Consider the following 19,994-nt stretch of genomic DNA (forward strand, 5'->3'; position numbering starts at 1 on the left):
GGCGGCGGGCGCTGCCGCGGCGGGTTTAGCGGCAGCCGCCCCCGGGGGAGCGGGCGGAGCGCGGGGCGGGGGGCGGGTGCCGCCCGTCGGTGCGTGCCGGCGCCCGTGAAGCGCTGCCGCGGCGCGGCGCAGCCGGTGCCGGCGCGCTGAGCGCGGAGCGCCCGCGGAGGCTGCCCTGCGCCGGGCGGGCTGCGAGCGCCCCGGCGGGCGGCCGCAAGCTGCCGGCCACCATGCAGAAGAGCGTGCGGTACAACGAGGGGCACGCCCTGTACCTGGCGCTGCTGGCCCGCAAGGAGGGCACCAAGCGGGGCTACCTGAGCAAGAAGACGGCGGAGACCAACCGCTGGCACGAGAAGTGGTTCGCCCTCTACCAGAACGTGCTCTTCTACTTCGAGGGCGAGCAAAGCGCCCGGCCCGCCGGCATGTACATGCTGGAGGGCTGCAACTGCGAGAGGGTGCCGGCTCACAAGGGCGGCGCCGCCGGCAGCGCCAAGGATGCTGCGCTGGACAAGCAGGTACGGCCGCGCCGCGGGCAGCCCGACGGCCGCCCCGCTCCCCTCGGGCAGCGGCGGCAGCGCCGGCCGCGGGCTCGGCTGCGGGGCGGGAGGGGTGGAGGGAGGGAGGGAGGGAGGCGGGAGCAGAGGAGGAGGGAAGGCAGGGAGGGCCCCGGCCCAGCGCTCCCGCGGCGCGAGGGGAGAACGAGGCGCTGCCGGAGCCCCGGCCGTCGGGGCGCTCGGGCCGCCTCCCTTGGCATCCCCCCGGGAGGATGGCGGTGGCCGTCCGCGGTCCCCAGGCCCCGGCGGGGAGGTCCGTGCCGCTCCTGAAGCGCTCGAAAGAGCAGCAGCTGCTCAGAAAGTGGCAAGGCCGGCGGCGGTCCCGTCCCGTCTAATGGCTCTTCCTTCCTCCCTGACGCTTTTTTCCCCAGTGCCTGCACGCCTTATTTCAGTCGGGTGCCTGGAGAGCAGCATATCACAAATTGGGTGTTTAGTCATCTTGATGCCGACGCTCCTGCGCTACAGCTACACATTTCTGACCCAACTCAGCAAATAGAGGGTGCGAGCGGCCAAAGTACCAAAACAGTGCAGGGGGGCTCTAAGGAGTCACTGAGCCCCTCCCTGGGCAGCTGTGGGGCTGCCGCCTGTCTCAGCGATGCTGTGAGGGGTAACAGGCTCTCAGCTCTCCCTTGAGACCCCCTCCGACAGCCGGGGCAGTGGCTGGGAGGCGAGGGTGAGCACGTGCCTTGATTTACCGCCTGCGCCATTCGGCAGAAGCCAGCGGGTTCTTTGCCAGGCAGGTGTTGTGAAGCCGATCATGCTTGCGATAGAAATGGTGGCGCAATGCTCGAGCCAGATCTTGCGCGGCTTTCGTTAGCGAAGAATGCTGAAGGCTTTGGTGGGATCCTTTCCCGTGAGGGGTGACGGTTCATAATGCATGAACTGCCAAATTCCGCCTCCCCCCCCCCCCCCCCCACCCTAAAAGCTGGTCAGTTTGACATGCGTGTGTCGAACAAGCGAGTGGTTAAATACTATCTGTGTATTACATAACCGTGAAGACACGGACACTGTAGTTGTTTAGTGTAGATAGAGATCGGGAATCTTAACCACACGCCTCCTATTGCCGCACGTAAATTCTTGATCTTATTTGCTGCCTGGTTGAAATTTGTTTGCATCTGCATCTGGCATGGGCTAGCGCCTTTCTCCCTGAATAGGAGAAACCAAAGAGGTGTCAAACTGGTTTGGAAAAGTTCAGGTGGCTGTAAGGAGGGTGGTTGAGAGCTGGCTGCAGGCGTTTCTTGCTGATTGCGAGAAAGGGACACAGACCTCAGTCAGCTCCTGAAAACCGGCACATCTACGTGCTGCACTGGCGTGGGTAACTTTGTGAGGAGAGCTCAGAGCCTTCTCTTAACGTTTGTGCTTTTTTGCCCACTGAGAACAAATACTTGCGTGCTTAAGCAGCCTTTGAGATGGTACATAGTTAAGCAAGTGAACTTTGGGAAGTTGGGATGGTTGCAGTTATGTCGTATTTGTCCGTCACATTCTTGCTTGTTGCTTTGAGGCATGCTTTTATAAGCACTGGTAAAAGAAATACTGGAGGATTCCCGAGATGAAATTAAACATGAATATTTCCCTGTCTGCTTTACATTAGCTTAGTACACTTGTTTATTGGTAGTGTTGTTAAACTACAGCTTGACTAAGAGAACTGTGTGAAAACAATGCGTTTCCGTATGTGTTCTCTGGGAATCTTAAGTTGTGCTTTCATAGAGATGAACGTCTGAGTTGTTTGTAATTACATTTAGTGGTGCAGAGACAAAATAATTACAGGGGATGAAGCTGAATTTTGCTTTGCTTTAAACATCAACTATGTTCACGTTTTTAACAATAGCAGACTGCTATTGAAGAGGCAGAAGAACACTTCAATTTTTTTTCTTGGAATCCTAGTTTGAATTTTCAAGGCTGACCATCAGAAAATATCTTTTCCCCAGTCACCTTTTGCTTGATGCAGATTAAAGCCTTTGAGTGTTACTGGTTTTTACAGATGTTCACTCATTAAAGTGCACCCTTGTTTCTATATTCATATAGACACAAACCTTTGCTAAGGTGTACAGGAAACTCCCTCAGTGACTAAAACTTATCAGTCACAAGGAAAGGAGAAATATTTGAAAATCAAAAGTAATTTTTATTCAGGAAGTGTGCTCATATTCTCACAGGTGTGAAGTAATAAACTGTGAACCTTCAGTTTATTAACAGAGGAAGACAAAGTTATTTTAATCAGGTGATAATGAAAACTCAGTGCTGTACATGTTAACTACTGGCAGTGTAAAAATACTGCCCACGTTTAATTTCCTTTGGTTTAACCACACAAATGTATTAATGGAATGAAAAAAATGGGAAGCTCTATGCCAGTTTTTGAAGAATCAGGTTTCTCTTCTCCAAAAGAGAGAGAAGAAAAAAAATAATCTCTCTTAGTCTGGGTTTTATTGACCTAGGTAATTTAGATATTAGAGCAATATGTGCTATAGAGTTACACAAATGAGGGAGAGAGAGGAAGAAGAATTAATCACACGAGAGAGCTTCACCAGCATCCTTTGAGTGGATGTTTGAAAAAGCAATGCGTTTTCTTTAAGTTACGTAACTGAAGATTATGGAAAATGCAAGCAGAACAAATAGATTTTATTTTCCATAGTTTGCAGATCCTTTTAATTTTAGTTTGAGTTGTTCAAGGATTGCTTGCCAAGTCATATGCCAGGTAAGAACTGCACTGAGAAGTTGTCAGAGTTCGGTGGGGAGAGTGTGAGAGCTGTACTTCCCTATACAGGAGACTGTATTTTGGTCAACAGATGTGTTTAGGTTTGGGTACCTAGCTCCCAACAAGCCCAGCAGCTGAATGATTTCACATTTAACCACTACTGGTGCTGTTACGCCCTTCCAGCAGTCCATCATGAGGGGACATGAAAGTATTACTGGAACCGTACCACCGTTTTGCGGAAGATGCCAAATGCCTTCATAAGATTTGCTGTAATACTAAAGTATTAAGAGCTTGGAAAAAAAATTGCAATAACAGAATGCGCCTTTTTTGTCTTTTCCATTAAGATATCGGTATATTTTTTTCCTTCAGAAGGATATTTGCTTCTAAGCAAATTCTTTTGAAAGACCAGTACCTTTCCTAGTATTAACAAACTGCATAATGCATGCATCAGTTGATACTCTGGGACTATGGGATCAAATCAAGTATGTTGCAGATACTAAATGATTTGTAGAGTGAGTTTTTATTTTTAAAGAAAACTGTTTAGATCTCCCTCAGATTTTAGAAGAGTTTTTGTAAATGCCAAATAGGTCAGAGAACCACAGAATCACAAAGGTTGGAAAAGTCCTGTAAGATCATCAAGTCCAACCATCAACCAACACCACCATGCCCATTAAATCATGCCCCACAATGCCTCGTCCACACGTTCCTTGAACACCTCCAGGGATGATGACTCCACCACCTCCCTGGGCAGCCTGTTCCAATGCTTCACCACTCTCTCAGTAAAGACATTTTTCCTAATATCCAGCCTGAACCTCCCCTGGCGCAACTTGAGGCCATTTCCTCTTGTCCTGTCACTCGTCACTTGGGAGAAGAGACCAACACCCACCTCTCTGCAACCCCATTTCAGATAATTGTAGAGACCAAAAAGGTCTCCCCTCAGCCTCCTCTTCTCCAGACTGAACAACCCCAGCTCCCTCAGCCGCTCCTCATCAGACTTGTGCTCCAGACCCCTCACCAGCTCCGTCGCCCTTCTCTGGACACGCTCCAGCACCTCAATGTCCTTCTTGGAGTGAGGGGCCCAAAACTGAACACAGTATTTGAGGTGCGGCCTCACCAGCGCCGAGTACAGGGGCACGATCACCTCCCTACTCCTGCTGGCCACACCGTTTCTGATACAAGCCAGGATGCCGTTGGCCTTCTTGGCCACCTGGGCACACTGCTGGCTCATCTTCAGCCGGCTGTCGACCAACACCCCCAGGGCCTTTTCTGCAGGGAAGCTTTCCAGCCACTCGTCCCCAAGCCTGTAGCGTTGCATGGGGTTGTTGTGACCCAAGTGTAGAACCCGGCACTTGGCCTTATTGAACCTCATACAGTTGGCCTCGGCCCATTGATCCAGCCTGTCCAGATCCCTCTGCAGAGCCTTCCTACCCTCCAGCAGATCAACACTCCCGCCCAACTTGGTGTTGTTTGTGAACTTGCTGAGGTGTTGCTATCCACTCTGATTTCACATTTCAGAAAAAAGACAGATTTATTTAAAGAACAAAAATGTGGAAGAAGCTGAGTTTCAAAACAGCAAATGAGGTCATGAAAATACTACATGTGAAAAGCTTACATTCTTATATTAGTTAAACTGCTTCTTCCCACAGGAACCATAGGCTGTAAAGAAGTGCAGCTCCCAACAAGTCGTCCGCTGTGACAATGACAGACTTCATGAGAATGTATTTCAGCTTTTGTTTCAAAAACTCTGGAAAGATAATGGCTTTCTCTCAGTGAGTGGCTAGTGTCTTTCAAAAGCAAAGTAAGATGCCTAAAAATTATGCTTTCTGCCTCTCTCCAGGAGACTGGCACTTGTTATCTAGCAAGTTCACACATATTTTTTTTAAAGACTATTGGAAGCAAGTGAATAGAGGAATGTAAATATTATTGTTATTGCTGCTGCTGCTGTTGTTGTTGTTGTTGTTATTATTATTATTATTATCATCATCATCTGCATTGGAAGGAGGCCTATATGTTTAGTTTCTTTCATAACTGTGGATTGAATACATGGAAGTGTTCTGATATGGTTATTAGTGTATTTAAGCTTGTAAATGTTATATGATTTGAGCAGAGACTATTCTTTGTATCTTGCCTGCAATAATCTTCCTCCCACTTAGCAAAATTAAATGCAGTATTAAGTCCATGTCCCCACAGATTAACAGAATCCAATTATTTGAATTTTTTATGCTTACTGTAGCTCTCTATTTATTTTATAAAGGACATAGTGATTTTGCGGTGTTTGAAACCTCTCTGTTTTACATACATTCCTTGAAGTGGTAAGGCAGGCATATGCCACCAACAGCTTTTGCTGTACCTCTCTGCTAATTTAGTGTGTATAAAACCTAGCAACAGCGCTTAAAGGTCATTTTTTTCTGAAGATACAATGAATTAAAAGTTAATCTCTTCACTTTTATTGGGCAACTGATGTCTCTTATATGTAGTAGATGGCTGAGGAGTGGTGTTATCTTTTTGGCAAGACAGTTTGCCACCTTCAGGTGTAGTATTGTCCATAAATCTTACTGATTGCATGTGGACAAGTACCTCCCTGGGATCTTCCAGTGCAAAGGTCCACCAGAGATGCCCATGTTTTAGAAATTTCCTGCAGCATTTAAAAAAATAATAGATGAATTTGTCTTCTCAGTACCTGAGAAAAAAAAAAGTTGGATTTTTTTTTACTCCAAACTTTTTTTTTTTGATGGACTACCTTCAACAGAAGGAGTTAATTAAAAAAGATGGCCAATGGGAAAATTTTAATATATTAGTGCTATTGGGATTACTGTTTTTGTAAGACCTTCTCATGAAAGAGTCTATAAATGGTTCTTGCATGAAGACAACTTTGGGGTAACTGGCTCTTGTTTACTTTCCCAGGTAATCCCTGTCTGCCCACTGTTGTTCGGTCACTGTCACGAGACGATATGATTTGTGGGCACATTCAACACATATATTGGTTCAAACTGTTTTGATATCCATTTAAAGAATAACTGCAAAATGAGTCACGGACGTTGTGCCTAAGGCAAGCTGCATCGAAGTGGTTGCCTCTGGCTCTTCGTGCAGAGCTGTAAAGTGAATTTACAGTGTGCTTTGTGGCCTAAGGCAACAAGTGGTAAATAAATAGAAAAATATAACCCTTGTGATCTCTCCAGGGACTGAACTTTGCTATTTGATAAATGTTTTGTGTTTGCCTGCTTGCTTAGTAATGAGCACATTTTGGGGATAAAGAGAAGAACAGACGATCTCATGGCCATATTTATTGCTGTTTTGCCAAAATCTAAGCATTTCATTCTAACTCTTGAAAATGTATGTTTCTGCTGCAGTGTTACGAAATGGGCCGTTTGTTCAAAAGTGGGGAATGTACCCAGCTGAGAAGTGAGTTACAGGTAGATCTAGTTTCTTTTTGACATGCCTTCCTCTTTAAAGGTTAGTTAAATGCACGCAGGCGTAACTTGGAGAATACTGATGCCATTGAATAGTTCAATATTAAACATTTGTCTGCCTTAATCTATGTCAAGTGACTTTGGTTGGGAACTGGAGACTGATCTGTTGGTTTCTGTTCTTGAGTGTCTGTCACACTGGAGGGCAAAAGGCAAGAAAAGACACTGCCTGAATATCTTAGACTAAAGAATAATTAAAAGAACATTTGGACTGATGGTAATAAGACCAGATTTTGGTGAGACAAAGTATTATTGAAGAGAAACCACAGGGTGAAGTCCTTAACATTTCTTTGCGAGGTATTGTAAGATCCTGAAATGTTACAATACGCTGTAACAGAAATACATACTCCTTTATTAAGTTATTGGAAAAATAATTAGGTCCCAAGGCAAATGACATTTGGCACAGTCTTATTTGTGGGGTTGCTGGGAAATCCTTTTAGCTAACAGGTGACATGTCAGTGAGTGAAAGACTGGAAGCAGGTTAGAACTGTATTAGAAATACATCCCAAAGCGTAAAGACCAAAAATGTCATACATACCCTTACCATGTAAGAATAATGTGGTCCATCTTCTCAACCTTAAACACCACACGAAGGTTGTGCAAAGTGACCAGAACCTACCTACAGCAGTGTGGCTCACACTGATAATGTGAGTACTCTAATTACAGTTAAAATAAAGTGTCATTTAACACTAATTTCATTCTTCCACCAGTCTTATAATTGATGCTGCTACTTTTTTCATTTTGTCTCCTTTGTTGGCACAGTTGTATCGATTTGGCTTAATTTGTTTAGTCCCTCAAATGTAAGAGGAAATTTGTAGAAAACAAAAAAATTCTGAGCACAGAAATAGCAAGTCAGTCCCTAATCTACTGAATAGTTATACTCCATTTATCTTAATTAGCCTTATTGAACTTTTAAAATAGGTTTGGTTTTTTTCTTCTTGATCATCATCTAAGCAGACTGGTAAGGCACATTCCCTGTTTCCTGGTTGCATGCTACCCATAATAATTTCTCACCATGTACCTGAATAGAAGATCCAGGCAGAGCTGGTTCTATTTCTGTATTAATACAGCAACATTATAGCAATCTTTATGTGTTCACATATTATGTATTACAATGTCATCATTAGCAATACAGCAGCAATTTTTGATCCACTTGCTGAGGATTTTGCATCCTGAGAATCTGCGTGTACTGTAAAAGCCGTCATGGTCGCTCAATTTGTCCACGTATATTATAATTACCAGTCTTGTTTTGCCACTTGCAATATGTCTGCATTACTGAGTAGTTTGTGCTAAGAGGGAAGGGACGGGGCACGTTTTGGTGTAGGCTATTACGGTTCCTGGCACGTATGTCCATACTGTATCTTGAGCAACAACGACGTCCAACCCAGCTGGTAGTGAATAATGCATATATAGAGAGCTGATTGCTGCAAGACCCTCTGCCCGCATTGCAGGTGGGGCACTCTAGGTAGTGTCCCACTGTGTGACTTCCACGTATGGTGGAGCAGATTCACACCAAAGGAGCCCCTTCAGTGCAGTAAATAGACCTCACGCAGCTGGTGAAGATAGCAAGGTCTGAAAATACCAATCCACCGCTTTTGGCCATTTTTAGCAAGAGATTTTTGCTGCTAGCAGTAGCACACTTCTCTAGATCCACCGCTTCAAAGCAAGTTTGGTACCACGGCTGCTGCGGAGTCTGAGGCAGCACTAGCCTGTTTTTCAGTGTGAATGTTCTAAGTGTTCTCACTTAGTGCTTCCTAAAGTGGTGATGGACTGGCCAAATTTAGGTACTCTTTCACAGATCTGCTAGCAGGGGGGTGGGGTGGAGGGTGGGTGGGTAGATTTTGTCTGGATTGAAAACGATGCGATGTTTATTTGTTGTCTGATTGTTGATCAGCCACAGCAATTCAGAAAGACCTGTTCATATACTTGAAGGAAAACGAGATTCCACACAGTACCTCTTTTCATTTTTTTCTGTCTACCAGCCATTACTGATGCTGAAGATTGATTGAGGGACAGGTTTTTTTTTAATACTGTGCCTCTGCACTAGATGTCTAGGAACATATGCTTACAGTCTAGCTTCCAATGTTTTTTTGACTTTACCAATCCTGTAAGGTTTTCTGTTTGAGGTACGGAATCAGTATATATATAGATGAAGAGGCTTCCCCGATTCAATCCAGCCATTTCAATATCTCTGTTGTATTTTCCGTGAGCTCAGGACTAACTGAGTTTTATTAGGAAGTGTTTATAAACTGCAATTCTGAACTGAGCTATATTGTTATAACCAATTTTACTTCCACTGTTTTACAGTGGAAGCATTTTATTGTGGCAGATCTAATCAGTTCACTACTTCTTTGAAAAAAACGGATTGTGTTTTAAGAGTTAAATGCTGTAACTATTGAAAAGAATCTGGGGTTACAGTCTCTCCTTTCTTCTCATGGCACTGTGGAACAGTGACTTTTGTTCATTTTTTGCCTTTTGAGTTTTTGACTGCATTATAATGGCTGAGTGACAGAAATTATCTGCTGCATAATAGTTCTGCAGTTTTGACCTAGTGTGGTTCAAGTTCCTAAATTACTGAAAAATTTCCGTTGCACTACAGTGTGTCCTTTGCAATCTTTTGAACTCGGCAAGCTCATTATATTGCTTTGTTAAAAATGTTGTGCGTCTATTTAGCATTCTTTGAATAAATTATAAACTCTCTGTAAATGTCGGTATACTTGTAGTAGTGGAATGTAGGGTAGGATGCTGCTCCTGCAACTTTAGGTGCCCCACATGAGCTAGATCCTGTTGCAGACATGAAGTCCTAGCCAGTACAGTCAGTGCAGTCTAGAGAACTAGTCACCCCATCCCAAATTAGCTGTTTTCATTTGTTAAACTGAACAGACCCCACCAACTGTAGTGACTAAATCTCGGTTGACTGTCATGTGTACTGAGGTGCCTGGCTCACGTGTGGACACCTGCATCCCAGGCACCTCAGATAATGTGTTCTGCTGCTGTCACAGGGAACATCCATTGGTTTTTCACCCGACCAACCATGAGATCTGAGCGTTCGTGGCTGTAGACAAAGTTCTGAAATTTCCCATGCTGGATCCTAAAACATACTCCATTATTGCTGTTTTCTGTTTGATGTTTTAGGTATATCACAGAATCACAGAATCACTAAGGTTGGAAAAGACCTGTAAGATCATCAAGTCCAACCATCAACCAACACCACCATGCCCATTAAATCATGTCCCACAATGCCACATCCACACGTTCCTTGAACACCTCCAGTGATGGTGACTGCACCACTTCCCTGGGCAGCTTATTCCAGTGTCTCACCACTCTCTCAGTAAAGACATTTTTCCTAATATCCAGTCTAAACCTCCCCTGGCGCAACTTGAGGCCGTTTCCTCTCGTCCTGTCACTCATCACTTGGGAGAAGAGACCAACACCCACCTCTTTGCAACCCCCTGTCAGGTAATTGTAGAGAGCAATGAGGTCTCCCCTCAGCCTCCTCTTCTCCAGGCTAAACAACCCCAGTTCCCTCAGCCGCTCCTCATCAGACTTGTGCTCCAGACCCCTCACCAGCTTCGTCGCCCTTTTCTGGACTCGCTCCAGCACCTCAATGTCCTTCTTGTAGTGAGGGGCCATATGCTGGATCCTCTCATGTTGGATGTTTAGGATGGTTGCAGGTGACCACTGGTTCTTTTACTTTCAGTTTTCTGTTCGCTTCCTCTCCTTTACCCAAGTTGTTTCTCCTGTTTCAGCAAATGCCAAAGATTCTATGTTCTTCTCTGGAATTGTGGAGATTGTGTTCGATGACTTTGTCAGAGTCTCTCTGATGTCCTCCAGAATGAAATCAGAAATTTATTTTTAACCCCATGCATTCATAGATCCTCAGGCATGACAAGAACATCGCAACCTTCTTTTGCACTAGTCATATTCTGTTCCATATGGCAGTCACAGAACAATTTTAGAGAAATATTAAAAATATTTCTTCCTGATAAATTCTTATGGGGAGAGTTCAAAAGTTGTGGGCCAGCTGTAAAGCTCTCTTAAGAGAAAGAAGGAAGAAAAACTGATGGAAGAGTGGTGGGATCCAACACTGATATCGGTGCAATATCATCACTAGTCATGCAGGTATTTGTGTGTACAGATGAAGGGAAGCACAGGACTAAGGGTGGCACTGAGGTGATAATACTGCTATTGCGTTTGATAGCACGAGTACTTTTACCTGTTCCTAGGGCTTGACCGGGAACATTCGGAAAGTGAGGGCTCCTGGAATGGTACTCAGCCTTATATGTGCTATTTGCCAGGTATATTTATTGTTCTATTGTTTTTGTGGCTGTGAGGTCTTTAGCTTGTAGCTTTCTTGCCCCAAGAAGTATGTTATGACTGGGGGGATACCAGATGGGCTGGGGAACAGCGATGGGGGGAGAACTTGGGAGATGCAGATGAATTGGTGCTTCCAGACTCTGGAATCTTCCAGACTTCCAGAATCCAGGAATATCAGTATTTTTGTGAGAGCAGATGCGAAGTGCCCAGAGGGGTGGGTGCCTTCTGCCTCTGGTGGCTGTCCCACGGTGGGATAGGAGCTACTGCTGTCACAGTGCCTGCTCAGTGCAAGGTCCAAGGGATGGAGCTGAGTCTCTGGTCCTGCAGCAGTTCCTTACAAGAATTAGTGCGTGTGTGCGCAAAGTGTAGTCCTTTTCTGCTTCTTTTGCTTTCCTGTGAAGTCCAAGGAGTTGTAAGCACGGGGTGCAGGATCGAGCACGCAGCAGTTGGAGGAGGACAGAGCTAAGGCTTCTTCAGCAGCCCAGTGGTCACTCTTTCTTCTGTGTTGTGATGTGTGTGTTGTTTCAGGAGATCTGTTTCTTTCCTAGGAGTCCTTTCTCACAAAGTATTCAAAAGAAGAATTGCGATTAATATCCTGAAGGGGCTAACCTTCTATCGGGCTTTTCTGCCTCTCCCACCGCCTTCTCTGAGCACATGTAGTACGTGAGGCATGAGAGTGCAGGAAGAGAAATATGATTTCATGGTAAAATCAGAACACCACCCGTGGGGACTGGATTCTGTCTTTTACCTAGGATCTCTGTGAAAAATTGCACAAATCGCATCCACGAGGTGTTTTACAGTAATTAATTGTTCCTTGCTTTGGGGAACCAGCTTGGCACAAGAGCTAGGCACGCAAAGGTAGAACTGATCTCTGTGAAAGTAGCGGTTAAAACAAATAAAAGTGCCATTTAAATACCAAAGGCCGATGGTTTTTCAGAGGAGGCATCCAAGTTGAGTTGCATCTGAAACAGCTGTTTTTTGTGCTGACTGTATTTGCAGTAATTCCTTCTTACCTCACAGGCTGTTGTGAAAATAAATGCGTTAATTCTAAGGAAGCATCTGAATGGCGTCATGAGCAGTGTCATAGGACATAATGTGAGAATTTTCTGAATCCTGCTGATTCGTATGCAATAGATGAAGCAGGGAGACATGCATTGAAGAATCAAGGTAAATCAAAACATGAAATCATGTCTCACTTATATGTGGTAACTGAACTAGGATCTCTTGGAAGAAGAATCATGTAATAAAGGACTGCAGTCATTACGCTTGCACACATGGGACTGAATTAACAATACACAAGGCAGCCTGACCTCTGTGTACCTGGCTTTGTAATCTAATGCCAAAACCTAAAAAGAACCGAACACCAAAAAATAAAAAACAACATGAAATTGAGGTACAAATACATGTAAAAAAATGAAGCTGTTTGACCCACGTGATTATGTTATGGAAACAACCAGATAGAGACAATTCATTTTGCTGCAGATTTGTTACTGTAATGGGTGTAAGCTTGCAGGCCCTAGACTAGGGTTTTTCTTGTGTTTTTGCTGCCTACTGCAGATGGAAGTTTCGTAAGTGCATTACTTGGTGGCCTGAGGGAAAGCCTAGCTAGCTGGTGTCCAGTATTATATGGTCCCAAATGTGCAGCGACCTGAGAGAGCTCCGTCATCAGCAGTATGAAAATTGCTGCAGACCTACAGAACAGTCATGTCTGCACCATGTATACTAATATTAAAATGCTTTACAGAGAGATACTCTTCCCTGAATGCTGCATGGCATTCTTGTAGCTTAGCAGCAGATAACTTGGCGGCATGCCATCCATGTGAACGAAGTAAAGGCAGCCACTCAGATGTACTTGACAATTTAGAGTAATGCCAAGTGGTTCCATGTGAAATAAATAAATAGAGAAATACACCTTTCATAGAAGGGCAAAAAAAGAAGAAAAAAGATAAAAAAGCAAGCATCTTCCCAGCTCTGATTTTAAATAGCTTTTCTTAAAGTTCATTGACTTTCTGCAAATACCACTTCGATTTTTTATTTTATTTTTACTTTTTTGAAGACAGCTGAATGTCCGTGTGTCTTATGTGTGCTCATAGGCTGGGTGATATGAAGTAGAAGGATGGTTATTTGGGTTACGTACATCCTGGGTGCATTTGCTTCCTGAGCCACTCACTCCCTGTGGCCTCCTGTTGAATCAGTTTCTTGACTGCCTTACTTCTGCAGTAGTAAACCAGGCCTAATAGTGCTTCCCGTATGCTAGCATATGGGCAACACCATCTGCATGGGGATATTTGTTTATCCTTGCAGTATTTTAGGGTGTTCATCTGCAGCTTAATGGGTGAACGCAGAAGTGGTTACCATGTTAGTCATAAGGTATCATGTGCATGTTTCTGCACACAGGAAAAGCACGTGGTCAGACCTGAGAAGTGCCTAATCCTACAGCTGGGCTATTACTCTTGTAATTCATGACTTTATTTCCTTCTGCCACTGAGATCTGTTGGGTACACCTTGCAGGTTTGTCCTTCCAGGCAAAATGCTCTTGCTAGTCCTGTTGACCTCAGTTGTACAACCTCTTCTTTCAGGCAGTTCAGTTTTGATGTACTTAACCGAAACTGGAAAGACTTTCTTTCTCTTTTTTGTTTTTGTGAATAAGTTATTTGTAATTATAGCAGGTCCTATTAACATTTACGCTAGCAGGGTGTTTCTTCTCTGTCAAGACTTAGGATTTTCATCATCATTGAGACTCATTGTTAGACTAATACTATGTGGTTGTACACACTTTTTGCTTCATCTTCCCGGTGTCCTCCTCTCTTGAGTCTTTCCCTTTGGTGTTTGCTTTGCCTTGTGTAAATTTCAAACTGCTTGTCGTGTTTTGTCTTCCTGGTCTAGTTTCTGTCCCACAAATATTAATGAACTGCGTCTGAGTTGCATCATGTGTGCAGTGCTGGGAACGTGGTATGAGTTTGCTTAGTCTCTGTGGTCCTCTCATTCAGATCATACTAGAAAATGCCTCAATGTGCTAGCAAGAGGGAACACATGAACAAAACCAAGTATCTGTGTAAAGACTTACTACATCACTTGTGTCCTTTCTGATGGCTTCTCAAGAGCATTGTGTCCTACTTGTGCAACTGCTTCAGTAGCTTCCAGGGCAACAACATTTTATTTCTTGGTCTGCTGAGAGATCCTGTCTTTCTGCTGTTGTTTTCAAGGTGGGTAGAGAAGTGTAACCAACCAAGTCGTGTTATTCTGACAGTGGTGCGGTGCACAGGAGATTGCTTGAAAAAGCGTGTACTTTACTCAGCTTCTATGCAACAAGCTTGGAAGAAGGTACTGTGGTGTAAGCCCCAAAGAGCTGTTGTAGAGAGTGCACTGCAAGCTGTGGATTATACCTGAGAAAGTACAGCTGTAGTATTTGTAATCTCACTGGGAGTCCTTGGGTGTTCACCTTCCTGTATCTCCTCACCTGTCTCGTGCTCGCAGGATGGTTTCCTGTAGTGGGCACCCTTGGGACCACAGTCCACTTCGTGATCCAGCGCCTTTCTTTCCTAACTCATGTCTTGGCTACTTGGTCTTGCTATTGCCAGATTTCCATGCCTTTGATGAATAGATTTCTAAGGTGAAGGGAGTGTGTAAGACCTTGGGTGGAGACCTAATGAATTGGCTACGTGACAAGTATAAGAGTAGATGTTGGGTCAGCTTTAAATGGCTTGTAGAAGCAGCTAAATGTCCAGAAGGAGCTATAATGATTTGCTTTGCAAAGGTCACACAGCAATTCGAGGTAAATTTGAAAGCAATCCTGATTTTTGTCTCTAATGTTGCTTTTTGACCTCTGTGGTGGAGTGTGAGATTTGTTAAGTAACAACAGCAAAAACATGCAGCAGCCAAGGCATCGCATCTTTTTGAATTGTGTTTTTTCATCTTTCCTAATATGTTTAGATGTTTGGACTTTGCCTCCTTACTATAATGTCTCCATTTGGCAGTTATATGCAGTAAAGATAGTATATATTTTTTTCCGTAATTTACTCCAGTTTAATTTAAAAATTCAGAATTTTCTAAGTTCTTGAGTGACTCAGGGACACAAGACTGATTGACTTTGAATCCATCCATAGTCTTTAATGATGTCTTAATGCAGTCCAGTGGTATCCAAACTTATTGCTTGAGTGAACCTCATATTGTAGGCTTGAAGACTTGAAGGCTGTAGAGTGGTCATGGTGATTGGGAGAAGTTCCTGAAGACTGGAGGAGAGCAGATACCACTTGTAACTTCAAGAAGGGCAAAAAGAAAGATCCAGGGAGGTACAGGCCAGTCAGTCTCACCGTAGTCCCTGGGAAGGTGATGAAGAAAATCCTCCTGGAAAGCATTTCCACACACATGAGGACAAGAAGGCGATTGGGAGTGGTCAGCATGGATTTACAAAGGGGAATTCATGCTTGACCAACCTGATAGCCTTCCACAATGAGGTGAATGATTTGGTGGACGAGGGGAGAGCAGTGGAAGTTGTTTACCTCGACTTTAGTAAAGTCTTTGATGCTTTCTCCTATAACATCATCATCGTAGACAGATGACAAAGTATGGGTTAGATAAGTGGACAGTGATGTGGTTTGAGAACTGGCTGAATGACCAGGCCCAGAGGACAAGTAAAAGGTGCCACCAAACCTTCACCCAGGACATGTAATTCTAAGACAGAACTGTTGGCCCAAATAGTAGGATTTTTTTTTTGTAAGGGAAAACTGCAAGGCTTCCCACTTCACTTTCTTACATTTTCCTTTCTGCTTCTTGTCAGGAAGTAAAATCACGGGTGAAAAGAAATATATATGCCAGGACATTGTTGTAATTTGCTGTACAGTGATCAGTCTTACTTTTCTTTCTCTTGAAGAAATTTACTATTGGCTTAGCATCTTAGCTGATGTGTTACTGAGAACCATAATAAAAATCTGAATTCAGAATTTCTAAGAGTTTTCTGAAAAGTAAAAAGATGAAAATTCTTTCTGGCTTTTTGTGCATGTGATGTGCTTTTTTTCATTCTGCATACATTAGTACAGCATGTATGTGGCATGTATTTTCTACTTCAGTTCTTTTCTGTTTTCTGGGGGAGTGAGAGAGGTTGTTTTCTTTTTAATCATTTCCCATCTGATTTAAATTTGAAGTAGTCATTCTGGTTTGGCAAACGTTTAAATTGTAGCAGGAAAAAATTGTGCAACTAGAATAAACTTAACTTTAAACTTCTTGCGCTAATGAGCAGAATGTGATATAACTGTTGTGAACTAAAGCTGAAGCCTGTTTTCCTTCTCTTGAGGTACTTGGAATATGTCCATAATTCAGCATTTTCTGCTTTTGTTTTCTCCTTGTGCTGAGCAGTAATAATATTTACAAAATACTCAGTTTTGCTACCCTGGCAAATGTAACATAACTTTGGATCTTCTTCAGGCTGCATTTATTACAGAGACAGAAGGAAAGAGGGGAAAGTGGTTGTTAAACTTTAGGATATGCAAGAAACTGTCAGAAGGGCTAGTGTCGGCTCTAGTGTGTATCACTTTGTTACCTTTTTCTTCCCAAGTTTCCCCTTATCCTTTACTTGTCTGTATTGTTTATTCAGGTGTCTTTTTCTTTTTTTTAAATCTTCACCCCTGGGATATATTTGGGGAATATCTGTCCGGTAGTGAAGCTGCATAATGTATAAAACTGGAACACCCCTGAGCAAAGCTAAGCATTTTAAAGGTTTATTCATACTCCACTCACTTTTATAAAAATGTATGAGTGGTGATTCTTACGTCAAAAGCATACAAATAAGCATCTCTCCTTTACCGTGTGTATATCTGATATAATTTCACTGGAGTGGATTATTTAAACTAAGTGACTTCAGAGTTTAGACTCTTCTAAATATATCAAGCGGGACCAGGTGCCTGATCTGCTTTAATACCATGTACCTTTTATTAGGGGTTGATCAGCTGCCATTTCCATTTTTATTTCTTGATGTTCTTCCTTGATTCAAGGTTATTTTTAAGTAACCCAGGTCAGGAAGGATATGAGTGGGGTGGAGTGCTGTGGGAAATGTGGACAATTAATGGAAAACATATTTGGAAGAGAGTTTTGGGAGCTTCCAAAGAAACATATTCAAATGTAATTGACTTGTTTGATTAAAAATGCTTATCAGAATCAGGCTACCCCCCTTAGCCTCTTAAAAATCCCTGAATGTAGCTACAGCAAATTATTTAATTATCCCTGAGTAATACTTTTATCACTGACAGTACCCAGTTCTGCATGTGTTGTATATATAACCTGCAGCTTTTATTATGGGTTACTTATGTGAGAATGTCAATGTATGCTAATTTTGAGTTGTTATTTGGGAATCTGGAGAATGTAAAATCTGCTTAAAACACCAGCAGTTTTCCATGAAGTGTTTTGAGCCTAGAATTGTTGGCACCCTCTCTTGTTTTTAACTTTGGGACTACAATGTGGCACAACAGAGTATGACATAACATAGGTTTTTGGGTGTTTTTTTAAAAATTAAGGACTCAAAAGGGAGCAACTAGTTTAGTGAGATACTTAAACCCCATTTTGTCACTGAGGATGGGTGTATTGTTTACAGTGTTTATGTTAAACAAAAACTGTCTCATCATAGCACAAATTTTTATGGTTATAGCTGTCAGTAGACTATAAAAACCCTTTCTACCAGAAAACCAAGGCTGGCACTAAAAAGTCTCAATTCCTCTTCTCTTTCCTTGTCTGCCCCTTTTCCTTCATCAGGTAGCTGTACTGGAAATCTTTGATCTCTCACTGCCTTAATAAAGTCCTCTTTGACAGGCAAGAGTAACTGCAGGTTTTTATTATGCAGATGACCTGTCTGTTCCTAAAGCCATCTCCTCCAAGTAACTGAGAAAATATGCAGTATTGTAAACTGTTCTGCGATGAATGTATTCATGGGTTGGTCAGAGCCTTGCTACCCCTGTGCTGCTTTGATGTCATCATTGTGTTGGGCAACCTGTGAGTTCATCCCTGTTCCTGGGCGGGGTGGGTGTGGGGACAACTTTGTTTGTATATACGTAATCAAAAATATCCAAGTACCTTCAGCAAATAACCTCTTCCTGATAGACAGTAATAGCAAATTTATTTAGCAGGTTTGATGCATTTAAACCTGTAGCAGCCATTTGGGTATACAGACAGCCTTAATCAATGTCAGTGCCCTCTGTTAAATACTCAAGAGAAGTTAAATTAGAAGATACTGCTTGTACGTGGAGGAGTCAAAGCTGTATAACTGTAGGCGTCTTAGAGCTAGGCATGCTTAGCTTACCATACATAGACACAGGAAGGCACGGTAAGTTACAGCAGACATTCCAGATTGGATTAAATGGAAGTGTTGGCACCTGTTAGCGTAATAAACAGAGTAGACAGCAAAAGTCCTTGTGATCAGTTAAACAAAATATGCAATATGAACTTAGAAGCATGGAGAGATGCACTTCTTTTGATGTTGGTGGTGTTATTGGAAACTGCTCTGAGGATGTCCTTAAACTTAGCACTTGAAATACTTGTTTCAAAAACTTACGCTGAATTGATTGTTCTTATGTTAAACAACATCGGCTTAATTTTGGAAAAACTTGCTGATACTCACTTTTAAGTTGTTTCTGGAGCTGGTACATACTAGGGTCTCTAGGTGAATTCAGCTGTTTAAAAAATATCTTATTTTTGCATGTTATTAAATATTACATACAGTCTAATATATTTAGTATTATTAAATATTAAAGATATTAACATTGAGAGCATGGCAGTAAACCCCAAGGTTTTGGAAAATTCCAAAGTTATGTTTCCAAAGTATAGGTTTTCTTAACCCTCTCTCATCACCTAGAACAGCTCCTTCTTGCATTCCTGAAATGTACTTTGTGAAACATACTTCATTAAATCTACTTCATTAAATGTATTTTATGAAGTTTTGCCTATGTAACTCCTATCATCAAGGACTTCCAAATGGGGTAGTGATAATTCCTACTTAATGTACTTGGCACTCATCACACACTCAAAGTTGCTCAGCATTTTTTAAATTGATAGGTAACTTTTCTATCCCTTACACAGGTCGTGTTTTAAAAATAACACTTGCACATCTCCTTTATGGTTAGCCACATTACTAGCAAGCCAATTAGGTTTTCCAAAAGCAGTTGACAGCCAGCAAATATAATACGATTGCTTTAAGTATATGCTATCATCTAATGTATTAAAAAAAAAAAAGTCTTGAAAACTTGCATTAAAATTGGTTTCCTCGTCACACACCTACACTCAGATTTGGAAACTCATGTCTGGTGCCTTGCCTGAGATGTTCTGATGGTTGCAGAACATTAGATAACTGACAATTATGGTACTCTTACCTAGCTAAACATTTCACAGTAAATAATAAATCTTTGAGGTCCCTTTCTGATTTTCTGTATTCTAGCGATGTATCTTTGTCTTGATACGGAGAAAGGCTGCTACCTTCTCTTAGTTCATTGTGAACCCCCACTGTTTTCTTGAGACAGCGTTGATATCCTGGCCATTAAGGTACTTATCTACAATTTATTTGAGAGGCTTTAAATGCTGAGGGTTGCATATGGTTAAAGACCTTTCATTTTAGGGTGTTTTTCACTGTAATAAATGAAAGCGATTGCTGTGTTTCTGTAGTGATGTCATGTGGTGCAATTTGTTGTTACCAGATAATGTTTACATCTTGACTTCCTAGCCTGAAAGACAGGTGAGGTCAAAAATGCCAACAAAGCTATGCAACTCGGTTCTGTTTACATGGCTCAAGCCAAAACACCACGTGTTTTGTTTAGCTCTGTGGATGAAGAGATTTATCGTTCCGGTGCATGGAGTACCTTTTAAAGAATGTTTAGGAACTGAGAGTACTAGACAACTTCTGAAGAGCTACCATGCACTGTGCTATAAATCAGACTTAATTACATGCCTTTCATAATTGTTACATAATTCATTTCACAGAATGCT

The 19,994-nt window shown here is 42.6% G+C and overlaps 1 protein-coding gene across 1 annotated transcript in view; it reads left to right on the forward strand.

The window, feature by feature from the left end:
• The first annotated feature begins 230 nt into the window (after window positions 1-230).
• Window positions 231-19,994, forward strand: part of RASGRF2 (Ras protein specific guanine nucleotide releasing factor 2) — a 128,359-nt gene continuing 108,595 nt past the window's right edge. Inside the window, exon 1 of the mRNA XM_059833965.1 lies at window positions 231-515. Coding sequence (XP_059689948.1) covers window positions 231-515 — 285 coding nt within the window. The remainder of the gene's footprint in view (window positions 516-19,994) is intronic.

This window comes from Gavia stellata, chromosome Z, assembly GCF_030936135.1.
Source record: "Gavia stellata isolate bGavSte3 chromosome Z, bGavSte3.hap2, whole genome shotgun sequence".
Lineage (NCBI taxonomy): Eukaryota > Metazoa > Chordata > Aves > Gaviiformes > Gaviidae > Gavia > Gavia stellata.